This window comes from Lagopus muta, chromosome 1 (assembly GCF_023343835.1).
Source record: "Lagopus muta isolate bLagMut1 chromosome 1, bLagMut1 primary, whole genome shotgun sequence".
Taxonomy (NCBI): Eukaryota; Metazoa; Chordata; class Aves; order Galliformes; family Phasianidae; genus Lagopus; species Lagopus muta.
The window spans coordinates 60,202,104-60,225,917 of record NC_064433.1 but is presented as its reverse complement, the minus strand read 5'-3'; the positions used below and the strand labels follow the sequence as shown (position 1 = coordinate 60,225,917).

General features: G+C 49.2%; 2 protein-coding genes across 2 annotated transcripts in view; one reads left to right on the top strand and one right to left on the bottom strand.

Annotated features, from left to right (window-relative positions):
- CACNA2D4 (calcium voltage-gated channel auxiliary subunit alpha2delta 4) overlaps positions 1–23,814 on the top strand; it is a 114,191-nt gene that overhangs the window by 68,399 nt on the left and 21,978 nt on the right. The gene's annotated exons all lie outside the window — the stretch shown is intronic.
- Positions 428–23,754, bottom strand: LRTM2 (leucine rich repeats and transmembrane domains 2). Its single transcript, XM_048943117.1, has 5 exons — positions 23,137–23,754; positions 13,195–13,325; positions 11,691–11,849; positions 6,719–7,309; positions 428–4,630 (listed from the first exon to the last, which is right to left on the bottom strand). The coding sequence occupies exons 3-5, from the start codon at positions 11,755–11,757 to the stop codon at positions 4,176–4,178; spliced, it is 1,113 nt and encodes a 370-aa protein (XP_048799074.1). The 5' UTR covers positions 11,758–11,849; positions 13,195–13,325; positions 23,137–23,754; the 3' UTR covers positions 428–4,175.

The window sequence follows — 23,814 nt, the reverse complement described above, 5'->3', positions numbered from 1 at the left end:
TACTTTTATGTAATGAGCTGATTGCCACAGTATCTTATCCTTGTTACACAATCGCCCTTGCCTGGCTGTGTCCCTGGAGCTGCCTCTGTTTGTTTCCAGATCCAGGGTCTCACCTTGACTGCCTGCGTGTTCAGTCCTCCAGCCTCACCCTGACTGCAGACAGATGCTTGCCAAGGGCTTATGCTCATAGCATTTGCATATGTGCATGTATGTGCATGATCACTCCAAGTTCAAACAGTATGTATAGGGAAGCATATGCAGATAGGGAAATTCAGAGGCTTTTTTGTTTAGCTGATTGCATCCCTGCAGTGCTTTCCTTATTGGTGAAAAGAGGAGGGGGAAAGTTGCTATCAGAGATCTCATTTAAACAAGAAGGAGCATAGGAAAATACATTCTTTATTATTCTTCTGTAACAACAAGCCAGAAATATAATATACCTTTAAAAATTTTCTGTCTCATGCCAAAGAAACCTCCATTCAGTCGTTTTAGAAAATCTTGTTGCTCTCCCTCAAACAGTAACAAAAAGAAAAAGAAATTACAAGTGCCATCTGTTCCCTGCAAGAAATGTGCCTGCCTGTACCACAGGTGGGTGTGTGGGGCCAGGGGGCTGCATGGAGCAGGGGTGATGTTTTTGGTGGGCCTGCCAGCCCATAAGGAAAGCATGCCTGCCCCAGAAGACCATTCCCTGAGGGCAGGTACCTGCTCTTGGCATTGGTACCCCTGCCTGCAGCAAAGAGTGCATTTACTGGTGTTCCCCCATGCCTGCAGGAGCCGCCACTCCACACACCAGAGGAACACATTTCCTGGGCTTACAGGGAGCACTGGGGCTCATTGTGTGCCTGGCATCCTGCAGGAGAGCATAATTTCTGACCCTGTCGGACACTGTGTTCCCTAGAGATGCTTGCTGACAGTGCGAGGGCTTTCCAGGTGTGCTTGGAAAGAGTAAGAGCCTGTTTGCCAGTGGTACAAGGAGGTAATTTCCCAGTGAATCCCATTACTCTGCTCTGCATGAAAGAGGACGGGTCCTTGTCCTTCCAAGTACGATATTTGCTTTCCAGTGGGATTCCCCATAGCATTCAGCCTTCATGTTTCTCAGCAACATTCTTTTCTCCCCTTTCCTGTCTTTCTCCTTGGTGGATTTCTAAACACAGCGGTCCCTTGTCTAGGGTTGAGATGAATCCAGAGTTTCTGCCTTATAACTGAAAACAAAGAGGAAAGGATGGGCAAGGTCATCATCAGCCCACAACACGAAATATAGAAAATGTTATTAGCAACAAATTAAAATTTGTCGGGACAGGAGGAGCTCACAGGGAAGGTGCAGAGAAAGGAGGATTTCCTCCTTCCCCAGCCCCTGCCTCCCTCCTACTCATTTTGCCTCTACTCTATCCCCCTAAAAACAATTTCATTCTCTCTCTTGCTCTCTCTCTCTCTCTCTCTCTCACACACACACACACACACAAACACACATATATAGATCCCATTGGTTTTGTGCAATGTTTCACTGTTATTTGATGCAAGTAAAATATAGATCTATAAATATACCGCTCTGACTCAAGTCCCATTTCAAGTATGATTGCGGTGTCCAGTATGGTAAAGGGAGAAGTTCCCCTGAGAGGGAGATTGGGGGGGATTTGGATTCAGCAGGCAGAGTCTAGTCCCGGCTTGCTGGGAATGTGGAGCAGCAGTAACACACATAAGAAGTCTGCAGTGCACCAGTTCTGCCCTTCAGAGAGGGCTATGGTTGCAGCAGATGGGATGGTTTGTGTGGCTGTACAGTGTGCATGGGAGAAGAGTCCTTCCTCCTCACATTTTGCCAGCCTCCCTCCTCCTCCTCATCTTCCTCACGAGCAGTGTGCTGAGAGTGGGAGTGCGATGTGTGCCCACGCTGGTGGGTGGACAGTTTTCTCCCAGTCCTTCTTCCAGGGTAGCCTGGTCTTCTGCTTCCTGAAGAACATCCTCGTCTGTCCCATGCAGCCCTGTATCATGCTTAACACAGTCCAGAGCATCCTGTCTCTTTGCTTCTGGTGGCCCTGGTAGACCAGAAGGAATTTTGCAAATCCAGGCTTTTATTGAAGACTTGTCATTGCATGCCCATGGGTCAGTACAACCTGTCTGGGATCAGGAGGGGGTAGGAGTTGGTATGCATCACTCCCATGGGGACCTAGCAGCAGCGAGCAGGAGGGCTGTGAGATGTCTGAAGGCTTCGGGATCCAGCTGGAGCAGGAGGGAGAGGTGAGGTGCCCTGGCAGTGCCACCTGCAGTGCCTGCTGGCTTTTGAACAAGGGTGACTAGCAAAGTACCCTGCCAAGCTGGGCTCACTGCCAGCTTGTTTCCTCATGGCAAGGATCACACCATCCACAGGCACTGTGGATGCACGACCTCTGGTGTCATCTTCCTAGCCCAGGAATACCCACTGTGATGGGTTAGAGCAGGTTACCATGGCAATGTGCACTCTCCCCTGGAGACAGCATTTTATCCACTTCCAGCAATACAAAATGAGTCCTTATGTTGAGTTTCCTTCATTTTTTCCTCTCTCACTTTTTTTTTTTTTTTTTTTTCCTTCCCTGTCAGTTTGAAAAGAGCTGAGACTAATAAGAGGCACTGCAGTCTGAGGGCTTTAAAATCTGGTTGGGGGAAGACACTCTGCATGAGAGCAGCAGTGAGTGCAGTTGTGTATGGGCATGCTCACGCAGCTGTAGCTGTCAGTGAGCACAATGGTGATGGTGAGGTGAGAATATGTGGGCTATGCTGTATGCCATGCCAACTCCTTTTCAGGCTCTCCCACCTGTACCACGCTATGGTCTAGATTTCAGCCTTTACCTTAAGACCCTCCAGAGTTGTGCCCCTCTCTCCAGTTGCCCAGACACATTGCCCTGCTTTGTGCACTGTGCTCTTCCCTCTGCTAGTAATGTCAGCTCTCAGGTTGTTTCTTTTTCTCCCCTTCAGCCCACACGACCCATAGCAGCAATCATACTGCCTGGACTGGTAAGCCATGTTCTCCACTTCCTGATGGCCCACATCTACTCTGTCTACCAGACATTTCCAAATGGAGGCTTCATATCTTTGCTTTCTCCATCTATCAGAGAATACATAAAATGAATAACAGAACTTCCTTATTTTTCATGCTCTGCATTTGTTTCCACTGACTCATGCTGTAACCTTAATAACTCTACCTCTCTGTCCTCTCCTCCCCATTTTCACCAGCTCCCTACTGTGGCTGAGAAGTTTGTGTTAGCTCCTCAGTGGCAGACTTTGTGCATTTTGTCCAAAGCAGAAGATACTGCACACTGTTACAATAAGACTAAGCTGCAGTGGCTAGATGGATTCATGGCTGCATGCACAGGGCAGATCAGTATGTGCAAATGGGACTCTGGATACGCAGACATAGTGTCTGCTTGTATGGAGCTGAACAGACTATGTGTGTGCATTCGGATCACAGTGAGTCAGGAAGCATGTACAGGGGGATGGCTCTCTCTCTGTGCACCTACAATGGATGATGAGGCAACTGGCAGATTGGATGCTGGCTGGGAGCAAGAAGAGGAGCTTTGTGCTCTCTGGCAGCGTGTTAGAGTGATTTAGGTATCTTTTCACCTTTAAAAGTGAGAAACGAAGCCTCTCTCTGACTGTTGTCACCCCCAAGGGACCCTTGATCCCTTCTGATGTGCTCTTGGGCACACTGTGGGCAGCAAGTTACAGTCACAGCGCAGCAGTGACCCTTCCAGTGAGGTGTGGACACTTCTGGTCCTGCTCCTCCCACAGACTTTCATAGAGCTGCTCTCTCTGTTTCCAGACAGCTCTTGGTGGGATACAAGACAACTCAGGACTGAGGCTGAGAGGATGACACAGGTTCCCAGAAAGTGCCAGCTGTCTCCACAGCAGGCATGCAAGGGAAGATCTGTGCGTGGGCATGAGGCACAGCAAGCACTCGAGGTCTGACTCTACTTTATTTGTCTGGGCCCAAGGGTGAAAGGGCACAAATGGGCCCGGGGCAGAAGAACAGAAATTAGAGTCAGATGCCCTGACTCCCCAGAAGCATGTTGCACTGCTTGGGTGAGTGGAACGATAGCACAGTCTGTCTTTCTGTCTGGGAAGATGTAATTTGGGAGGACCCCATGCTTGCTTGACTGCTCTCAGGTACCTTTGTTCATTGCTGTCCCTTCCTTCCTAGAAGAGTCTCATGCCACAGAAGAGATTTGTTTTTGCTCTTCATGTTCACCCTCTGTGTCACCCATGAGCGGCTGCCTCTTCTTCAGCTCCCGGTGATACTTGGCCATGAGGGAGGCGTAGATGCAGCCATAAGCAGCCGCCACCACCATCATGATGCAAACAATGCCACAAACCACCCCTGCGATGATCACAGTGCCAATAGCCCGGCGTACGCTCACAGGCCGGTATCGCTGTTTCTGAGGGCATCCCACGCTGGGCTCCACTTCTGGTTCTGGGCCCGATTTAGTTTTGGAGGGAGTCGGGCTTCCTTTTGTGCAGGGTGGGCCAGTATTGTCCAGCACAGTGGAGCTGTTTTCATCATCCAGCTGTGAGCAGTAGTTAAACATCTCCATGGGCACCATTCGCATATCCTTCCCTTTCAGCTCCTTGGGCAGGGTGCACGCCAGCTGGTCGATTTTCCCACCTGTCCCAACAGAGATAACAGGAGTGAACCACAGCTTCATCCTGATGCAGAGCTATGGCATAGCATTTATGGACAATGGAACTAGATCCTCAGGTGAGATAAAGTTCCTATGTCTCCATTCACTTCTGTCCTGCAGAAGTGAAGTGCAGCAGCATGATGGTTTTCTAGTGGAGGACTGCTTCAGTATAGCTTTGAGGCCATACAGAATCACAGAATCATTAAGGTTGGAAAAGATCATTAAGATCATCTAGTCCAACCATCATCCCATCCCCACCATGCCCACTGATCACATCCCTCAGTGCCACATCCACACGGTTCTTGAACACCTCCAGGGGGAGTGAGACCACCACCTCCCTCGGCAGCCTGTGCCAATGCTGAACCACTCTTTTTGAGAAGAAATTTTTGCTAATATCCAACCTGAACCTTGCCTGGCCCAACTTAAGGTCAGTACCTCTCATCTTAAATATAATCCAGTCCCTCATGTGTGAATGCATTACTGAGTAAACAGAATATTCAGAGATCTTCTCCCTATCCCAAAATGCAGCCACAGTCTTGCACAGAGTGCATTTAGAGTTCAGGGCTAAGGCTGAAGTCAAGATGAGCTGCAGGCCTCCAAATGCTACCAGATCTGCAGCCTTCTGAAGGGTGGAGAGCAGCAGCAATGGCTGCACCTCCATGTACCAGGCAGGTTGATATCCTTTAAAATGATTGTTCTGGTTGATTTAGAGATGTTTTGCATGCTGTAGGCCTCCATCAAGGGAATGGCTTGAACCATGGCAGGATACTTCTACCTAGATGGAATTTGACAGTAGGGCTCGTGATGCTTGATATCTGTGTAGGCATCTTTAAGACCAAGATGTGAAAGCCCTCTGAAACCATCTATTAAGTCAGTCTCATGCTTTATACTGAGTTATATAAATGTCAGCAGAATCATTTTAGAAAGGGGGAAATTAAAGAAAAAGACAGGGCCAGGCTCTATCTTCTCAAAATAACAGATTCACAGTACCATCTTCTAACAACTAATCCATTCCCCTCTTATGGAAATAGTGACAGATGTTGAAACAAATGCTTGAGTGAGTTTGGGCAGTTTCTTTTTGAGGGAAAAACAACAACAACAACAACAACCAAACAAACCAAAATCTCTGTGTGCTTTTTATGGACTGTGTGATATGACAGTCAAACAAAACAAACAAAAAAAAAAGAGAGAAAAGTGGCACTCATATGCTTGTTTGATTCTGCTCACACAAATGCATATTTCAGACTGCAGTCTAGCCATAGGCATAGATAATCTCTTTGCAGCATGGCTGTGATCAGCAGGGATGTGACAGCTGACTGCTGCTATCCACATGATTTGAGACCCTTTCCTGCTCATTGGCTGCACTGACAGAAGGTCAGGCCTTCAATCCTGTAAGACGTGCCATTTTACTGTGAGTCGCAGGTCCTGAAATTATCCTTCAGAATTCCTGCAGCGTGATACAGACCTTTCTAGCCTCCAAGGATAAGCTGTAAATACAAACTTGTCAAAAAACACTGATTTTGAAATAATGATTTAGGGACTGACATATTAAGTCAAGTCTTTGGATTTGCCAGTATTAGTTGTAATATTTTCCAAAACAACACTGTTCCCATGGTTCTTTTGCTGAAAGCAGACCCAATGCTTCGCAGCCAAATCCAGCCTGTAGTTCTCCCAACCTAAGGAGAAGACCTGGATAGTTGTTTTCAGGTTTGAAAAGCATTTCTTCTCTTTAGGTGCAAAGGGTTAGGGGAACTTATAATCCTAAAGTTTCGAAGTTATTTGAGAACACCACTTTCCTCTCAAAGAAAAAAAAAGTCATCTTAGGGATTCAAAACAAAATGAGGAACTAGGGAGCCTGAGGCTGCAGAGGATTCTCCAGCCTGGCAGCATTATTTTATGAAGATGCATCAGTGTTATGCTGTCAGTCAGCTTTATCGCACTGTACTCTTGCTCCTTGGCTAAGATCCAGAATTTAGGTTGTTCTGATCTGCCAGCTGTGTCTGCTTGCTTTTCCTCCCTTCTCGTGGCAAACTAACACCTGCCTGCTCCGCTCCCTCTGCGCAAGCACCTACCTCGATAGGAGAACCACTCCATCCAGTGCTTGAAATCCCGCAGGTTGCAGTCGCATTCCCAGGGGTTGTCCCCAACCTGGAGCTGCTGCAGGCTGGTTAGCGGCTCAAAGGTGACCCTGTCCAGGCTCTGCAAGCGGTTCGACCTGAGCGAGAGGGAGCGGAGAGCAGGCAGGTCATCAAAGATGCCCGAGGGTATTTGGGCCAGGCCGTTAATGGAGAGATCCAGCTGGCGCAGCAGGGCCGTGTGCTGGAGAAGGTCCTTGTCCAAGGCCCGGATGCTGTTGTTCCTCAGCTGGAGCTCTGTGAGGTTCCCCAGGTCGCTGAAGATGTTCTGTGGGAGCTGATCCAAGAAGTTGTTGGATAGATCCAGCCTCTGCAGGGCAGAGAGATTGGAAAACACTGGTCCCGGCAGAATGCTGAGTTTGTTGTTGAGAAAGAGGAAGGTCCTGGTGTTTGTGGGGATGTCTGAGGGGATGGAAGAGAGGCCCAAGCCACTACAATCCACTTCCAGGATACCACTGTTACACTTGCAGGAGGAAGGGCAGGCAAAGAAGGACTCTGCAGCACACAGTGACAGCCAGCAGCCGAGCACTGGGAGGTGGATAGCAAGGGAGAGGGAAGAGAAAATGCATATTTTAGAACAGTGCTTTCCCATCCTCAGCCAGCACCGCTCTGTACACAGCTACAGCCACAGTATGGCCCTCACAAGGGTACTCCTCACCACAATGCCCCAAGGAAAAGGAGCTTCCTCACAGACAGATCCTCCTACTGCTGGCCTGTACCCTGCTAGCATGAGTTTCTCGTGAGCCTTTATTTAATTAGCAAGCAAATAAATATCCTTCCAGTTTCACAGGACATTGTGTCACAGAATTTTAGGGTTGGAAGGGACCTCTAGAGATCATTGAGTCCAATCCCCAATGATACCAGATGACTTTGCTGCCAGAGAATTCAGAAGAGAAAGGAACAGAGAGCTGTAAGAGAGGTTACCTCTGATAAAGGACAGCTATTTCGAAATGTCAGAGCTGAGAGAGGGAAGTCAGTGCAATATACTTAAGAAGTTCTACTTTTTAAAGAAGTAAGCATGTTAATAAAAAGCTTTTAAGGAAAATCAAAACAAAACAACCTAAATCTCAATTTCACTCCTGCAGTTTGTGTCATGGTCTTTATGACATCAGACCCAAGTCCAAGTTAGTCTCTAAATCAGCTTATCATTTGCTCTCCACATCTACAGCACATTGTGCGGGCCTTGTGGAAAAAGACTTTCTTATGAATTAGATTAACTTACAAAGGGATGACCAAAGAAAGCTATTAGCAAATAACAATGAGACACTAAGCCAGCAGGCACTTTGTATGTGCCACTGCTCTCAAAATAGTTTCCGAGTCCCACAGCAACAGCCCCATAAGCATCTTTAACCAAAATTACTCATAAGAGTAGATGAGGAACAAATTCCAGACTTGTAATTGAAGGATAGAAAAAAGGGTTAGCACACACTCTCTTTCTACTCAAAGGTAAGGTTGGATATTCCACAAGATAGCATTTTTTAGAGCTGTTCTGGATCCCTGTTCCAGCAATGGATTCAGATCCTGTGAGAAGTGTCAGGGCTGTAGTTGTCACCCCTTCCTGGGAGCCAGTGACTTTTAAAACTCTCATTTCTGTGACAAGGAAGCATCAGCAACAGAAAAGCAAGCTTTGTGCCTCCTGTCGTTAGAGGAGTGGGAGTTATGTTTAAGCAGACTGTGTAAAACATTTGCATCCTTCATCCCAATTCCTTTTGTGAAGTTGAGATTAATTGCTTCAGTGTGGGAAGCAAATTCAGCTCCCTTGCTTTTTTTAAGGTGATGAGTTTGAGCATTTGACTAAAACTGAAATAAGTTTGTCTCTGCATCATGCCCTACCACTTTGCTTCAGAGAAGTCACTTGGGCTTGGTAGTCGTTAGCAATGAATGGTAGCAAAAACTGATGAATTTGTTGTCTTGTTATTCTTTCCTGGGTTGAAAACTATGCCCTGCCTGCATTCCCTCTTTTTCATCAAACAATCAGCAAGTATTTTATTTTTTGTCCCAAGGGGAATTCTGAAGAGACTGTCACAGGCCAGGTAGCTGTTGGACACCCAGATTGAGGAGAAGCTCTGTCTGGGACAGGTCTGCAGACAGGTCTGCTTCTCCTCTCTTCCCTCACGCCACTGTTTCTGGAGTTTAGTCAGCCCCCATTGCCCATTTTATGTACCAACGCGGCTTCTTTCAGTGATGCTGCCTTCATACTTGAATCCTGTCATCCTGTGTCAGTTCTTTTTGTGTTCCTGGTGATCCTTGTGAGAATTGGCATATTTTTGGACTGACAGCCTAAGGAGAAATGCGCAATTTGGATGCTAAGCTATGTAACTTTATTAAGGACCAAGGGATGAGTGTTCAGAGAGAATCTCTCTGCCCTTTTTTTTTTTTTTTTAAATCCATCTTTTCAGAATTCCTTCAAGAATTTTTCTTTTTGCTCTACAATTGAGATCTCAGGTGTACATCAGCCCAAGCCATGCCTGCCTGCTCTTTTAATGACAAATATAGAGCATTACAGTAAGGTATAGCGAGATCTTTACCCTGAGCACCTCTGCGCTTTCTTATCATGTAAAGGTTGGGGTCAACAGCAGATATTGACATGAAAGCAGATCATAGCCTGTGAACTGGCACAGTGCAGGTACTGCCTGGCTGGGTGATATTTAATTCCATTCAGAATACATCGCTCTCTTGTTGTAGGAAGAGAATTAAAAGAATGAGAACTAGAATGAGGAAGGGAGAGAGCCATGAGTCACTCGAGTGACCCTGTCTCTTCCTGGATGCTTAACAAAAGTACACTATTAATAATAGATTGACAGCTGTGATGATGAGATAACTCTTAGCTTCTTTGTATACTGAGAAAGGCAAAAGCAGACTGTGTAAAGCTATACAGGTAGCCTTCTGTTTGGGGCTTATCTCCCCAAACACCTACCCACTGCTGGCCCCCAACCACTTGCCTCTGGGGTGCTGACAGTGGTGAATAGGAACATAATCTCAGGCAGCTGGCTGTGGTTGTTCAGGAAAAGCACTTATGCCAAGTTTCTGCAGCCATATAGGATGTGCCAAAAAAGTCTGTTATTATCCATATTCTGCTTCGTTCCAACACCCCTGCCATGGGCAGGGCTGCAACCTAGCAGCTCAAGCTGCCCAGGGCCCCATCTGACCTGGCCCTGAGTGCCTCCAGGGATTTGGGGCACCCACAGCTTCTCCACAGCTGTGCCAGGGCCTCACTGCCCTCTGAGTAAAAAATTTCCTCCTAATATCTAATCCAAATTTTCCCTCTTTTAGTTTAAAACCCTTCCCACTTGTTGTATTGCTATCAGACAGTATAAAAAGTTGGTCTCCCTTCCTTCAAGTACTGGAAGGCCACAATGAGGTCTCCCTGGAGCCTTCTCTTCTTCAAGCTGCTGAAAAAGCCCAACTCCTTCAATTTTTTTTCATAAAAGAGGTGTTCCAGCGCTTCGATCATCTTCATGGCCCTTCTTTGAACCCATCAGCTCCATGTTTTTTTTGTGCTGGGGGCCCCAGGCCTGGGCACAGTACTGCAGATGGAGCCTTATAAGAGTAGAGCTGAGGGGGACAATCCCTCCCATTCCCCGCTTGCTGCCCCTCTGTTGGTGCAGCCCAGGATACTCTTGGCCTTCCAGGCTATAAGTGCACACTGCTGGCTCATGTCCAGCTTTCCATCCACCAGAACCCACAGGTGGGCCCAACTTTTCAAACCTGTCCATATCTCTTTGGATGACATCCCTTCCTTCGATTGTATCAAATGTACCTCTCAGCCTGGTTTCATCATTTCCTTGGAAGCATTGTACTAAAATCATAGAGAAGAGAAAGTCTGATTTCATTTTCAGTCCTTGCAAGAGATGCATCTACTAAGATGTGAGCAGAGACCAAGAAATGGCTACAATGCAGCTTTACAGGGAAGAGAGGGAAGCAATAGGCAGAACCTGAAACTCTCTTCCAGCCCTGCAGTAGGATGAGCAGCATGTGTTTTTGTGTTAGGTGAAGATGAAGTTACTTTGTGAGGTGTTTGGTGACTCGTGTAGGTGGTAGAAAGCTGATCCAGGAATATCAGATTAAGTCAAGATTCAGTAGTATTCATTGTAAATAATTCATACAGCATTCTAGTCTGTGAGGATGGATTACAAAAATGCCTGTTTCTTGGATAAATAAATAATTCTCTCAACTTCTTACAGCGGCTGTCCTGAATTCAATCAGGAGGGCAAGCAGGAGGGAAACTATGGGCCTGAGCAAGCAGCAGTGACAGGCACTCCCTAATGTCCCCAGGAGCTTCTCTGAAAAACAAGAACACCCCCTGAAGCCACACATCACTCTGACAGTTCTGCTCTGCACTCAGGGGTGCTGCAGCAGATGCCTCTGTCCACTGGGAAGATGCAGATGCTGAACTTTTACAATTCAATTTGAAAGATATTTTCTTTATTTATTCTTTGATTTTCACTGCATCTGGCAGTGCCCAGTAGGAGAATTCTGCATTTGCATCCTGTATTCCCTTCTAAATTCTGTCATGACTTCTGCCATGGGGAACTGGGAACTGTGCTCGGCAGCCTACATACAAAGCCCTGCCACAGCGAGGAGGCTGCAGCTTACAGGATGCTGATCTGAGGAGTGTTCGGGTGGATCTGTGTGCAGTGGTATCTGTCTTGCTGTTTCTCACCTGTCAGGCCCACTGGAATTCAGAAGCAATCATCACACACTGTCCCACTTTAAGCCCATCTTCAGCTTTAGAGTCTCGCTCTCCCTCCCAGCTAGCCTGGCCTCTAAAGGAATCAGGAATTAGTTCAAACATCTCCATTCTTAGCTGTCCCTCTCCCCTATTCTTAACCCTGCTGCGACCTATTTTCTTCCCACTCCCTTGACAAAGAAGATCATTGTACTCAGTACCTGAGTAGGCATTACTTACGGCAAGCTTCCTGCCACCTCATGAGGGACCTGCTCCTCCACCGGTGGCTGGCACTCATAGGCAGCATCTTTGTCCTCTCCAGTGCGCCTTCACATCCACCGGCCAGCCTGGCGCTTGGCCCCGGGGTGCAGAGTGACCTCCAAGCCTGCCCACCTGCTCCTGGTGGGGAGAGCAGAGCAGAATGGGTGGGATTCGGTTTCTGGCACTGGACATAGGGCTGGACTCATTGCTATCCTTTCCCCTCCCCAGCTAGAGTTTTGCCTTTCGGGCACCAGCCCTGTTTCAGAGGAGAGATGGAGGATGTTGCAGGAGGCGCAGCAAGAATTCACCTTTCCCCTCTCACTACAGAAATAAGGCCTGATTCTCATAGGTGCCAAAGAGACAAGCCTGTGCTCGAACAGCCTGCTGCTGCAGCTCTGTGAGCCCGACATTCAAGGTCATCCTGATGCATGGCTGAGGTGACTCTGCCAGGACAGCTCCCCGCCACTTGCTGCCGTGCCGGCTGCAGCCACCTGTGCATCCCCTGTGCACGCTAGGGACTGACAAGCAGCTTCTTCCCCCTCCCCCCCCCCCTTTCTTCCCCCCCCCCTCCCCCCCTCCTCCCCCTCCAGCATCTTCCCCACCAGCGTCCTTTCTGTTTCAAGGTAAAATGGATGTGATGTCTAGAGCAGGGCTGGGCAGCATGGGGATCTCACTGCAGTGACTGCGGGAGCTGAGGAGCCTCCGAGGGGAAGGGAGGGCCTGGGGCGGGGGAGACTGAGTGGGAGTGTTGAAAAGAAAGGAATTACGGCTTAATTAGAAGAAGGAAAAATGCTCAGTCTAATTAGAAACCCAAAGACCATAAACTCTCTCCTGACAATAGTGACTGACAACAGGTCCCCCCTTCTCTCCTGCTTCCCTCTCGGATAGCTGCGGGCAGGAACAAGGGGAACACCGCAGACCCTCCATACCCCAGGTGCTCTCTGACATGCCCTCCACAGTCACAACATCACTCAAATGGATGCATTTCTACCAGGGCACAGAGCAAACCACCCCTCATACCCCTGAGAGGCTCTGACAGCCTCCATGGTTATATTTCAGCTGGGCGCTGTGCTCCCTCTGGGACGCTCTCCCCATGCACGTGCCCTCCCTCAGGCTTCCGTGATGGATTTATTCTGGACAGGAATGTAAACCACCGGGAAGCATTTAAATCAGCATCTTGGTGAGAAAGACAAGCAGGCTCAGTGCCTGGTCTCATGCATTTTGCAAGGCTGCTCCGCTCGCTTACTGAATGCACCAGCTAGATACAGACCTCTCACAGCACCAAAACCAACCCACTCCAGCCCTCCGCAGCCCCCCAGCAACTCACAGTGCCAGGCTTGCCTTCCAGCAATCTCTGCTGGAGGAGAAGGCTCAACAAGGAGACTTCCAGCCTCCCCCGTGCTGATGGCTGTGTCCTGAATGCCACCCCAAAGCCTCCCATCTCCAGGAGCAGTGAGGATGATGAAAAGCCGCCAGCACTTACCTGGAGGGGCTCTGCCCACAGTCACTTCCACCTGGCTCCCTGGGCACCGCACGGATGCTGCCGCTTCCTTCCCTCTCCCTCTGTGACTTTCACTCCCAGCAGCAGGCTTTCCTTGTGCTCTATTTAACTCCCTACAGCACAGGAATAAACAGCAGAGTTAAGCTGACAGCCACAGAGCCTTATCTAGCTGCCGGATAGTGGGAGCCGCTCACTTCCAAATCCTGTTGCCGACTGATCGCGTCCTTGCTTTCAGCATCATTCAGGGGCTGCCTGCCACGCTCTGTCTTTCCCTCTTCTCCACCTTCACTCCATCTAACTTTGTCTGGGTTATAGATAGCTCTGTTCCTTGCGCTCTTGCCTTTTGGCTCTGTTTTGTAACACCCCATCTGTATCAGCTGGCTTAGCTCCAAGCAGGGGGGCTAGGCTTTGGGAAAAAAAAACAACAAACCCAGCTTGCTTGGGTGCTTCATGACACCATGATCCCCCTCAGCCCAGGCCCCCTTTCCATCCCAGGGCCAGGGTTTCTCCCTGCCTGCTGCTTCATTCCACCACGCCAACGCCAGGCAATGCCGAGGTGCTGATAGCAGCACTGCATACCCAAGATTGGTGACAGGGTTGGGGTTTGTACCCCTGGTCCGTTCTGCTCTGGATGGCAATGTCCAGCTCCCACATCCATCCCTAGTACCTCACAGGCGTCTCTTCCTATGAGACAGTGCCAAGGCTCGAGCACCGAGTGCAAGGTGGGAGGAGCAGCAGTGTATAAATAAGCCCTCTCCCTGTGTTTAGAATTTATTGCAGTGCATAGTGATTAACACCTGTTCAGGCTTTAATGCTGTCTCCTGTGCTGCAACATGCACAAAGATGGAGGTACTTCGATAAACCCATGATTATTTTCAAAGCATGTCACACAAACACAGTACTCTCTGCCCTACAGATTTACATCCACACCTTTGCGCATTCATATGTTTCTAAGATTTAAAAGCAAATACCATCATATGCTTACGCAGACATAGTTGCTAATCTAGCTTGCATTTACAAACATGTCCATAGAGTTGGGCTTGCACGTGTACTTGGGACTCTTCTGTGACCCATATTCATGTCATCCGTGTCTTGCATGAAACTGCCTACTTCTCCCAGCATAGCATCTGTTCAGGGGGCAGAGCATGAGATTTGGAATAGGTAGGGGTTCCTGAATGCCTAACTGAAAGGGCCAACGAGCTTCTGCATTTCTCCTCTGAAGTCACGTGTCTATGGTAAATGCAGCACTGGCAACTTCATGGTCCTGGAACAACCTGGGACCTGCCCGCACCTCCGGGCTCCCCAGAGCTTCACCAGAGCTGTCTGGCTGCTCTCAGCCTTACAGCCAGGGACTTACCCAGCAGTGAGGACTATGCAGACCCAGGAGTGCCCCAGCCCGTGAGGAGAGGCACAGTGCCATCCATTCTGAACTGACGCGGGACTGACTGGAGCCTAGCGATGGTATACACAGCTGCAGCTCTGAACACTCTGAAGATACCCAAAGGCTCTACAAACCCAATGTTAATCTTTCTCTCAGGATCATTGGATGAGTTCTTCACCCTGGAAAAACCTGTCAGCCAGTTCCCCTCTGCTCCATGGGACACTGTCCAGAGCTTCCTTCCATGTGCTTAGAGCTGAATCTCTTCTCCAGATTCTGGAGGAATGAACAGCAGAGCCTGCAGGGCTGATGACCTTTGATTCTTGCCATTTGGTATAGGACAGTAAAGCGCAACTTTTTTTAGTTTCAGCTCAAAGCAGCAGAACGGAATCATCCATTTCTTGCCGTGGGCTCCAGAGGCCAAAAATACACTGAGATGAAGTGCCACTTGGACATTTGGCCTGCTGTCAGACTTCCCAGAGGACTCTAATGAGGATTCCCCTAATTAGCTTAACCAGGGAACTTTACTGCTGGGGGGGTGCTGAGGACATTTGTAATGACTCTCCAGTGCTTGCCAGGGCATAAAAGGTACAGCAGAAAGTGTCACTGTCTGGTGCTTCCTTCTCCCTGCCCAGATACCAGTCATGTTTGCAGTATCACTTCAAAGCCTTGGCTTTGCTAAGCAGGATCCTAAGGAGCACACTGTGATGGTGAGGGGGGCATCTGTTGACTGCATCCAAATACTGCTTTAGTATCTTCCCAATTCAGCTTCACGAATGACTTTTAGCATGACAGTAAGTATTGCTGCTGTTATTTTGTACTTAATGAACCCCAGAAACAAAGTTGTGGTCAGAGCCAGTAGGTAGATGGACAAAACTATCCCATCTTCCAGCAGGTACATGAAGGCTATAGAGACAAGTAATTGCTCCAGCACGTCACTGGGATGAGCTAGGGTCACAGGCAAGGCCCACAGCCTCTGTCTCAGATTCTACCTCCCTGTCCTTTGTACTAACCCGAGCTTGGACCATGGCTTGGGGATCAGACTCCTCTAACAGACTGGCTTACTGGCACTGGCAGGGCATATGGGTGATGACCTACATTAAAAAAGGGTAGGTTACAGAGGCTATGACAGATGCCAGTGATAAATTACCAGAATGCAAGCAGACGTTCATCCCTCCCCCACGCTCTCCCTGATGAATGATGGCAAAGTCCCCTCCCAGTGCTGAATTGCTTTAGGCTTTATCAGAAAAGCACCAAGGCAAGGGAGGGCATGGGGTACACTTAAAGAAGATTATCTCCCCCCCTCCTCCTTTCCTGTTGCTTTTAGGTTTTGTGTTTTATTACTGTTGCCCATAATGAAGGGGAGCAGTGGTACCCTAGAGCCCAGTGATTAAAGCATGCTGTCCTGTGTCTCTTCCTCCATCAGTACTTGGAGGATGAGAGTCTGTACAGAAGGAAGGGAGACGCATCAGCCATGTCATCTGATTGCAGCAACTGCAAGTTCATTAAGCAACCTGGTTGATGAGTCCTAGTGGGAAGCTGCACTCTTCTGCAGTACCACAAGTGAGTTTAGGATGGACTGCATATGATACCCATTCTTTATCCCTCCACTGACCTGGGTCAGGTCAGCAGTGAATTCACACTGAAACCCATTGTCTCAGCAGCTCCTCGTTTATTGTTTATTTGGATTGCAAAAACACCCAGACTTGGCAGCCAAGCTCAGCACCACTACAGAAACATACAGTGTGTCACTGCCCCAGTGTGCTTATAAGCTAAATAGCTGGGGGCTTCATTTCCAACACTTGCTGATTTATTAACACAAGTGTTCAGGATTCATTAGTGTTGTGCTATCACACTCAATGGAAAGCACATTTTAAATTCACACTAGAAACCCAGCTGCACAAGAAATGGTGCCATCTGACTTGCAGCAATTGATCACAGCAAAGTAAAACACCTCATACAGAAAGCTATAAAGTAAGTAGAAAGCATGCAAAACCCACTTTGTTGTAAGGGAATCTGTCACATTCCTGACTTAGTGTGAATAAACCTCACCCTATTCACTGGGATGTGATGAGGTCAGAGATCTTCTGATCTTTGAGATGACAGTGTGTAGGCACTTCTGAAATGCAAATGTGACTGTTGTAAAACAAACATTTCCTCCCCAGAGCTACCAAGGAAGGTCAGTTTTATTCTCATTTTATGGAGGGGAAAACCATCTTAGAGGTTACAATGGCTGCTGAGTTTAGCTGTTGGAGTTTCAGCTGCCCAGCTCTTGGTACTTCGTCATGGCCCTACATCAATTCCCTGCTTAGGATTTTCAAAGCTGCCAAGTGCAGTGATTGCTCAGAATTGTGTGGACTTGTGAATGCTCTTCTGCACTGCAGAAATGTGTGGGTCTTATCAAAGTTACACAGAGTAAAGGAGTTTTGATGGGGCTTTCCCACAGTTATCCAACAGACTTGTGCCAGAATCAGGAAAGGAGCCAAGTGTCTTGATTCCTCATCCTGTACCTTAAACAGGAGACATTATTTGCATCCAAAGTCTTCCTGATCAATGCACAACAAGGAGACTGAGGAGGGTCAGAGGGGCTGAACCCAGGGCACCAAGCCTCATTGAACCATCTGAGAAAGCACAGAGCATCCTGAGGGGAGCCAGGGGGCAGCATCATTGGGGAAGACCCAGATTGCAGTGAAGAAATGAAATTCCTTGGGAGTCTGTGGAAGCAGGTGGGGAGACCGGGATATCCAACACAAGAGTGACAGGAAAGTCCCAGCAAAGCAAGAGTGTGGCATATGGAGGAGGCCCGGAGCAGCAGCAGGAGGAGAGCTGAGGGGGCAGCTGGCAGGAAGAAATCCAGCCATGTGTGTGCCAGCATCTTCTCTGAGCGCGACAGACCACGTGCGTGCTTCCTTCAGCAGAGCGCGGGCGATGTGCAGGGAAGCGGGTGAGGAGTGGGAGAGGGGCTCAGCAGAGAGACACGTGAGCTGGCCTCCCAGTTTTCCTCTTTTTTTCTTTTTTTTTTTTAATTTAAAATGTGTATTTTGTTCTTCTCTCACTGTTGGCAAAAATTGATAACCAAGTGAGATGTGGAGGGGGGTTCTGCCTGAAGACTGAGATAACATTTTCTGATCCAGCTGGGAACAGTTGGCTGTGGGTGGTGGCTTGTCACCAGCTCTGCCAGTTCTAATCCAGATCCCAGTTTTTCTCTCAGCTGTGAAGAGCGTTCTCTACAACTTTAATTTTCTGCAGGGGTTAATCCCATGGTCAGTAATAGCTCAGACCCCTAATCCTCCCACTCAGCCCTTGCAGAAGGACTGCAGCCTCTCCCAGCTCAGCAGATCGGAGAGAGGCCCAGTTTGGCTCCTGGTTCCATTTCTGTACCTCGCAGGTGTCCTTCAGTTTGCTGGCATTTCGAGCACTGCACTCCCTTCCTGCCAAGCCTGATGGGTGGTGGGTGGGCGGCTTACCCCACAGAGAGCCTCCAGGAGAGAAAAGGCGATTCAGTGGGAGAATCCCAGTGCTGTGCTGCTCATCTCCCTCCCCACCCCACACATAGATACCTTCCACGTTTCTCACTTGGATGGTACTCTGAAATTGAAATTAATCCTTTGTTGGTTTTATTCCACTTGTGTTCAAAAAAAAGAGTTTTGGCCCATGTTTGAGAAGGATTGTCGGGGCTCAGAAATCTCAATATGACCCAGTCCTTTCCTTAGGTCTCTTATTAGGGGCAAAGGATGCAGTGAGTCTGTACCAGGGAAGTTGCCAGCCTGTCTGAAATGAAAGATGTATTTACATGCTCAGAGTATGAAATGGAGGTACATCAATTTAGCAGCCAGATAGGAAAATGCAAGTTTCATTATCAACCCTTCACAGTTCTGCCTCTGGGCAGATGGACATCTGTCAAATAGTACAGCCAGACAGCCAAGTCAGCGGGCCTCCAGATCAGTTCCAAGAAACCTGTTACATCTTATCTGGACCAAGGTACTTCAGTCGTAAGCCTTTCTACCTATGCTTCCCAGTCAGTACAGTCAGATGAGGTTCGGCAAGCCTGGGTGATGCCATACATACTGAACGTCCCACACCTCCTTATCTGCAACCGCTCTTATCTGCAGTAGCCCAGGAGCTGCTTTTGCCTTTTTTCATAGTCTGCATTCTGAAATTGGTCAGACCCCAAGCTCACTAACCTTCCTAGTGCTTGCTTCACTACTTTTACTTCTGGGAGCTGAGATACCTCAAAGTGAAGAAGCCAGAGTGATGGAAGATCGCTGCCACCCAAGCTGCTGAGTGTCACTCCCACTTTTCCTCCCACTGCACCCTGTCTGCAGGTCCATGGCTGCAGTCCTTTAGAGTCAGTCCATCAGCTGCAAGGACAGTAGCTTCCTGCTCGGTGTTTGGAGCAGGAGGAGAGAGAGGGGGCAGCAAACACAGTGGGGTGAGGGAAGGAGTTCACTGGTGTCTCACTTCACCAGCTCGTGCCCCTGGCGTATTCCTAGGGGTAGGGATCAACCAGGCATGATGATTCATGGTGGGGCAGAGCATGAGATGCCAGCAGTAAAAATCCTCTCTGCTCTTACCGTAAGGGAATCAGCGACCCAGCACACACACAGCTCCTGGCAAACCTCCCAAGGAGCGGCTGGCTCTCATTGTTCACACATGATGCATTTATACTGAACTATGAAGGAGACCTTTTGCTGATTTCTTTTTCTGCCTTAGTGAATTGCATGGGTCTGTTTCACTTGGTTGCCACTGTGGCCCTAGTACTGTGGTGTTGCCTGTTAGACTGGCCTGGAAATCTTAACCATCATCCCCCATCATCCTCCCAGATCATCCAGGAGGGATGTCCCTGCAAAGTCATCACAAACTACACAGGGTCTGAGAATACTTGAGGATCACTGGGACACACACTCTTTACAAGATGGGAACATTGCCCACAGCTCAGGATATGGTGACAGCTATCAGAACCCAGAGCTTCACCTCCTTGTATGCATGTGGGCCTGCAGAGCGCAGCCCCATGCTGCAGGGCCTGCAGGGGCTGGAGGATGTCTTAGGTCTGAGGTGAATTTAGTTTTCTGCAGCTATAGAACAGATAAGGGCATGGCAACATTCACATCCCATCCAAATTATTGGATGCAGGGCAGGGCCCACTTCAGACCCTCTGTCCTCACATGGACATCTCACAGCAAAACCTCAGCTTTGCAGAGTGGCCAAAGGGAGCTTCCCAACTTCCTCACAGCAAGGAGGGGCACAGCTGCGGGGCCTGATTTCAGGCTGCAGCCTTTGCTTGGAGTTCAGGCATGGATGACCCCAGTGTGAATTTGGGGTTCAAATTGTCCTGTGATGGCTGTGAGGCACTGCTCTCTACAGATCCCTAAAAGAAGGTTATGCTGAAGTGGGATCAGCATCTTCTCCCAGGTAATAGCGATAGGACAAGAGGGAATGGCCTGAAGTTATGCCAGGGGAAGTTCAGGCTGCATATTAGGAAACATTTCTTCTCTGAAAGAGTGATAATGCATCGTCACAGGCTGTCCAGGAAGGTGGTGGAGTCACTGTCCCTGGAGGTGTTCAAGAACCATGTGGATGTGGCGCTGGGGGACGTGGTCAGTGGGCTGGCGGTTGGACTAGATGAGATTAGAGGTCTTTTGTAACCTGAATGATTCCATCATTCTATGATTCAGTGCATAAATATACATGATATATGTCTTGTTTTCCTATTCATAAAAAAGTCAAGAAACTTATTTTCATTTTTTAAAAAAGGCTGTATGAAAAAATATGCCACACGGTTTGCAAAGCCAGTACCTAAATGAGTTAATTATCTGCACAGACTTTATTCAGCCATTCATACAAATATGCATGACAACATAGCCTTTGCCCACCCCAGCAGGTACTCCTGCTTTTTTTTCACAGGGCTCCGTGCCAAACTCTGTACAAACAACACATGGTACTCAGGCTAACAATGAAGATGTTGTAATAAATAAGGCTATTTTTATATGGACAGCTCAAGATATTAAACTGCAGTTTTGGCAACTGGCCACAGTCTGTACATTCCTAATTTTGTGGGTACCCCACACAAGACCCTAGGGGCCATTTTGCAGAACTGCTGAGTACTCACAGCTGTTTTCCAAAATGCTGGCAGCGTAGCCAGCAAACTGGTACAGTCTGAAGGAATTAGTGGCACTGGGAGCCAAGACGCCCCAGGATCCAATCCTGCACCTGCTGCTCCTTCCCTGCCTAGCTAAGGGGAAATCTTCGTCTCCCTTTTGACAGCAAGCAAATAACCATCCTCATGCGTCATCAACAACTTAAATTCTCTATTGTCAGTGAGGCAGCTACAGCAGAGAAAGTCTTCAGAACACCACATGACAATGCATGATGATGTATTGCCTGAAAGGCTGGGATGTCAGGCAGTAAACAAACAAAAGAGGCACATGCTTAGCTGTTCCAAAAAAATAACAGTCTCCTGCTTCCCTCCTCCAGCACCATCAGTGCAGCTCTTGAGCGAGGCAGCCTTGTGAGCATGCAGGGAGATGGTACCAGAGGCTGCAGTCCAGCATAGACAACAATCTGCTCTGAATGCTGACACCTCCTAGCTTTCAAGTGCTTGTTTTAGCAATATGAATAAAACTGTATTTCATGTAATCCACAGCTCGCAGGTGAAGTAACCTTCCCTTTGGTCTATCCAAAATGCATTTGAACTGGTATTTAGACATGCAACTCAGTTTTAGCATCCCCCAAGACACACAGAGCATTCTTGCTAGCCAGCACTTCAGTACAGCCACTGCAGGAATCAGGTGTGTGTTGGGAGGTGTTTCTTGCAGCAAGGACAGGAACAGCCTGGGACACTAGCCCCAGTTTCTTCCCACTGACAGCCAGAACACATGTGGTGGTGTGGCAATTTGGAGCACTACCCAGCTGCCAGGAGCATCCCAGTATGGTCATCTGAATTACTGCTTGAGCCACCCAGGGCTGGGACAGATGTCAAGCACTGTGAGCAGCTGCTTGTAACCAAACATGGCAAGTGAGGGAAACTGGATCAGCAACAGGCGGGTGCAGATCAGTCACTGCAGACCTGCCCAGACTCTCAGCTCCAGGTCTCCTCGTGGCCCACTGCTGCTGCTGCCCTCCCTGCTGTGCTGGAATCACGCTTCTGCTTTCCAGAGAGCTCGGCAAATCCTTTGCATTGGGGCTGGAAGAGCCAGAAGAGGGGCAGGGAGCTGGAGATACCCAGGATGAGTGCACCTTGCTAGCATGTGCCATTCACTTTGCTGGAGGCAAGGGTAAAGCCATAATCCAGCATAAAAATTATGTAAGAGGACTTCCCCCCTTCTCCTTGCAAACTGCCCCTCTGCTGAGGATTTACCATAATTCCTCCGAATGGACAAGATACGCCACAGAGCCTGTACTGATGTCTGATGGGGAGACAACTCCCTCAAGCCTTTTGCTCATGTGGAATAATTCCCTCGCAAATGTTGTTTGCCCACAGCAGTTAGAGAGAGATCCTCCCCCCGAAATGGGCCCAAGTGACAAAGCTCAGAAAAAAAATGCCCTGTGATCCCAGAACGGCAGCCCGCCTCCTCCCTGCCAGCCCGTCCCCTGCTCTGTGACAGGACCCTCTGAGCCTCCCAGGGCTATCTTCCAGGGTTCCTTTCCCTGTGTGGTGCCCCACTTCTGCCACAACAGCTCTTCCTTCCTCCTGCCATCCTCTGACAGATCTGCACCTTAAATCCTACTTCCTGCAACTGGGATGTGCTGGGGCCAGCACATTTGGTTTCCCCCCGATGATACAAATGGTGGTCCTGAGGCATAGTTCTTTGGCCGTAGCCTCTGTCAAGCACAGCAGAGACCTCAGCTCACACGTCTCTCTTGCTTAGGGTGAGAGGTGGTGGCAGCAATGTGCTGGGCAGGCAGTGAGAGGAGGGGGCAGGATGCCCTGTGCACCATGTGTGTGTGCACGTGTCGGTTCACGCATCCATATGCACACATACGTGCACGCTACCACTCACACATAGTCTTCCCACCACAAGCAAAATCTGTTGGAGGCTTCCGCTCATTTTAGACTCAATTCTCTCCCCCTTTTCTGCAGAGCTGCTCTCAGAGGCAACACTAGGAAAGGCTGTAAAGTTCCCCCATGCTGTATTTTTTGCCCTTTTCTCTTTAAAGCTCAGAATCCCAGGCTCAGCCTGCTCGATACAGCTTGGCACTTATTTTTGGGTACGCTGATGGTAGAGCAGCCTCCGCCTCATGTCAGCAGATATGTCCCTGAGCTCTGCCTGTGGAGTTGTACACGCACACACACATGCACCCACATGTATGCACAGTATCCCAAAGCACGTTTGCTGAATGCTGGATCTGTCACCTACCCAGTGCTGGTCTGGGAGAAGGTACATTCAGCTGCCCGCACTGAACTGGGCTAAAATCAACACAGTTGCCCTTCAGCTTCACGTTAACGACTCTGTGGCCCTCCCCAGGGAGGTTGGTTCCGAGAGGCAGCCCCACCGATCTCAGGTAGGCTGGGGAGGACCGCGCGGCGGGGAGACGGCTCTACTTACAGGGACAGACGCTCCTCTGAGACACGGGGCTTTTCCAGCGCACCCTGGGCAATCCCAAAGCAAATCCAGCAGAACGTGCCTTTTCGCCCAGCAATCTCAGGGGGGGCTCTAGTTGGCGCGGGCTCGGTGGCCAGAAGGCCAGCTGGCCGCACCACAAGTGGGGCTGAAGAGCCACGCACTCAGAGGGCAGCCTGGGGAGCAAGCTGTAATCCCCTGCGAGCAATAAATAGAGGGAGAAAGAACGAGCGGGAGGCGAGAGAGGCTGAGCGCAGGGCTGAGGGTACATCGGCAGCGGCAGCACGGGGACGCGCACCCGTGGTGCCGAGGCATCACTCAGCCGGTGGGCAGGGTCCGATCCGGATCAGTTGGAGGAAGGGACACGGGGGTTTTCCATCTCTCTCAGCCTATCCTGGGGGAAGAACCGTCGCTCGCCTTCAGCCTCACCATCTTCCTCCTGCCCCCTCGCTCCTTTCCCTCCCCCAGTGCAAGGGGCCGAGGGGGGCAAGGAGGTGCCAGCTTGGGGGTGAGGCAGATTGATGCGAGTCGAGAGGCTGCAAGAGGAGCTCTGAGCCGGGCTGCCTCTTCCCCGCCTCCTCTCGATGTGATGGCTGATCACAATGAGCCGGGGAGAAAGGCAGGCGAAGGGAAACCTGCTGTGTTGGCTGTGCATACTGTGGG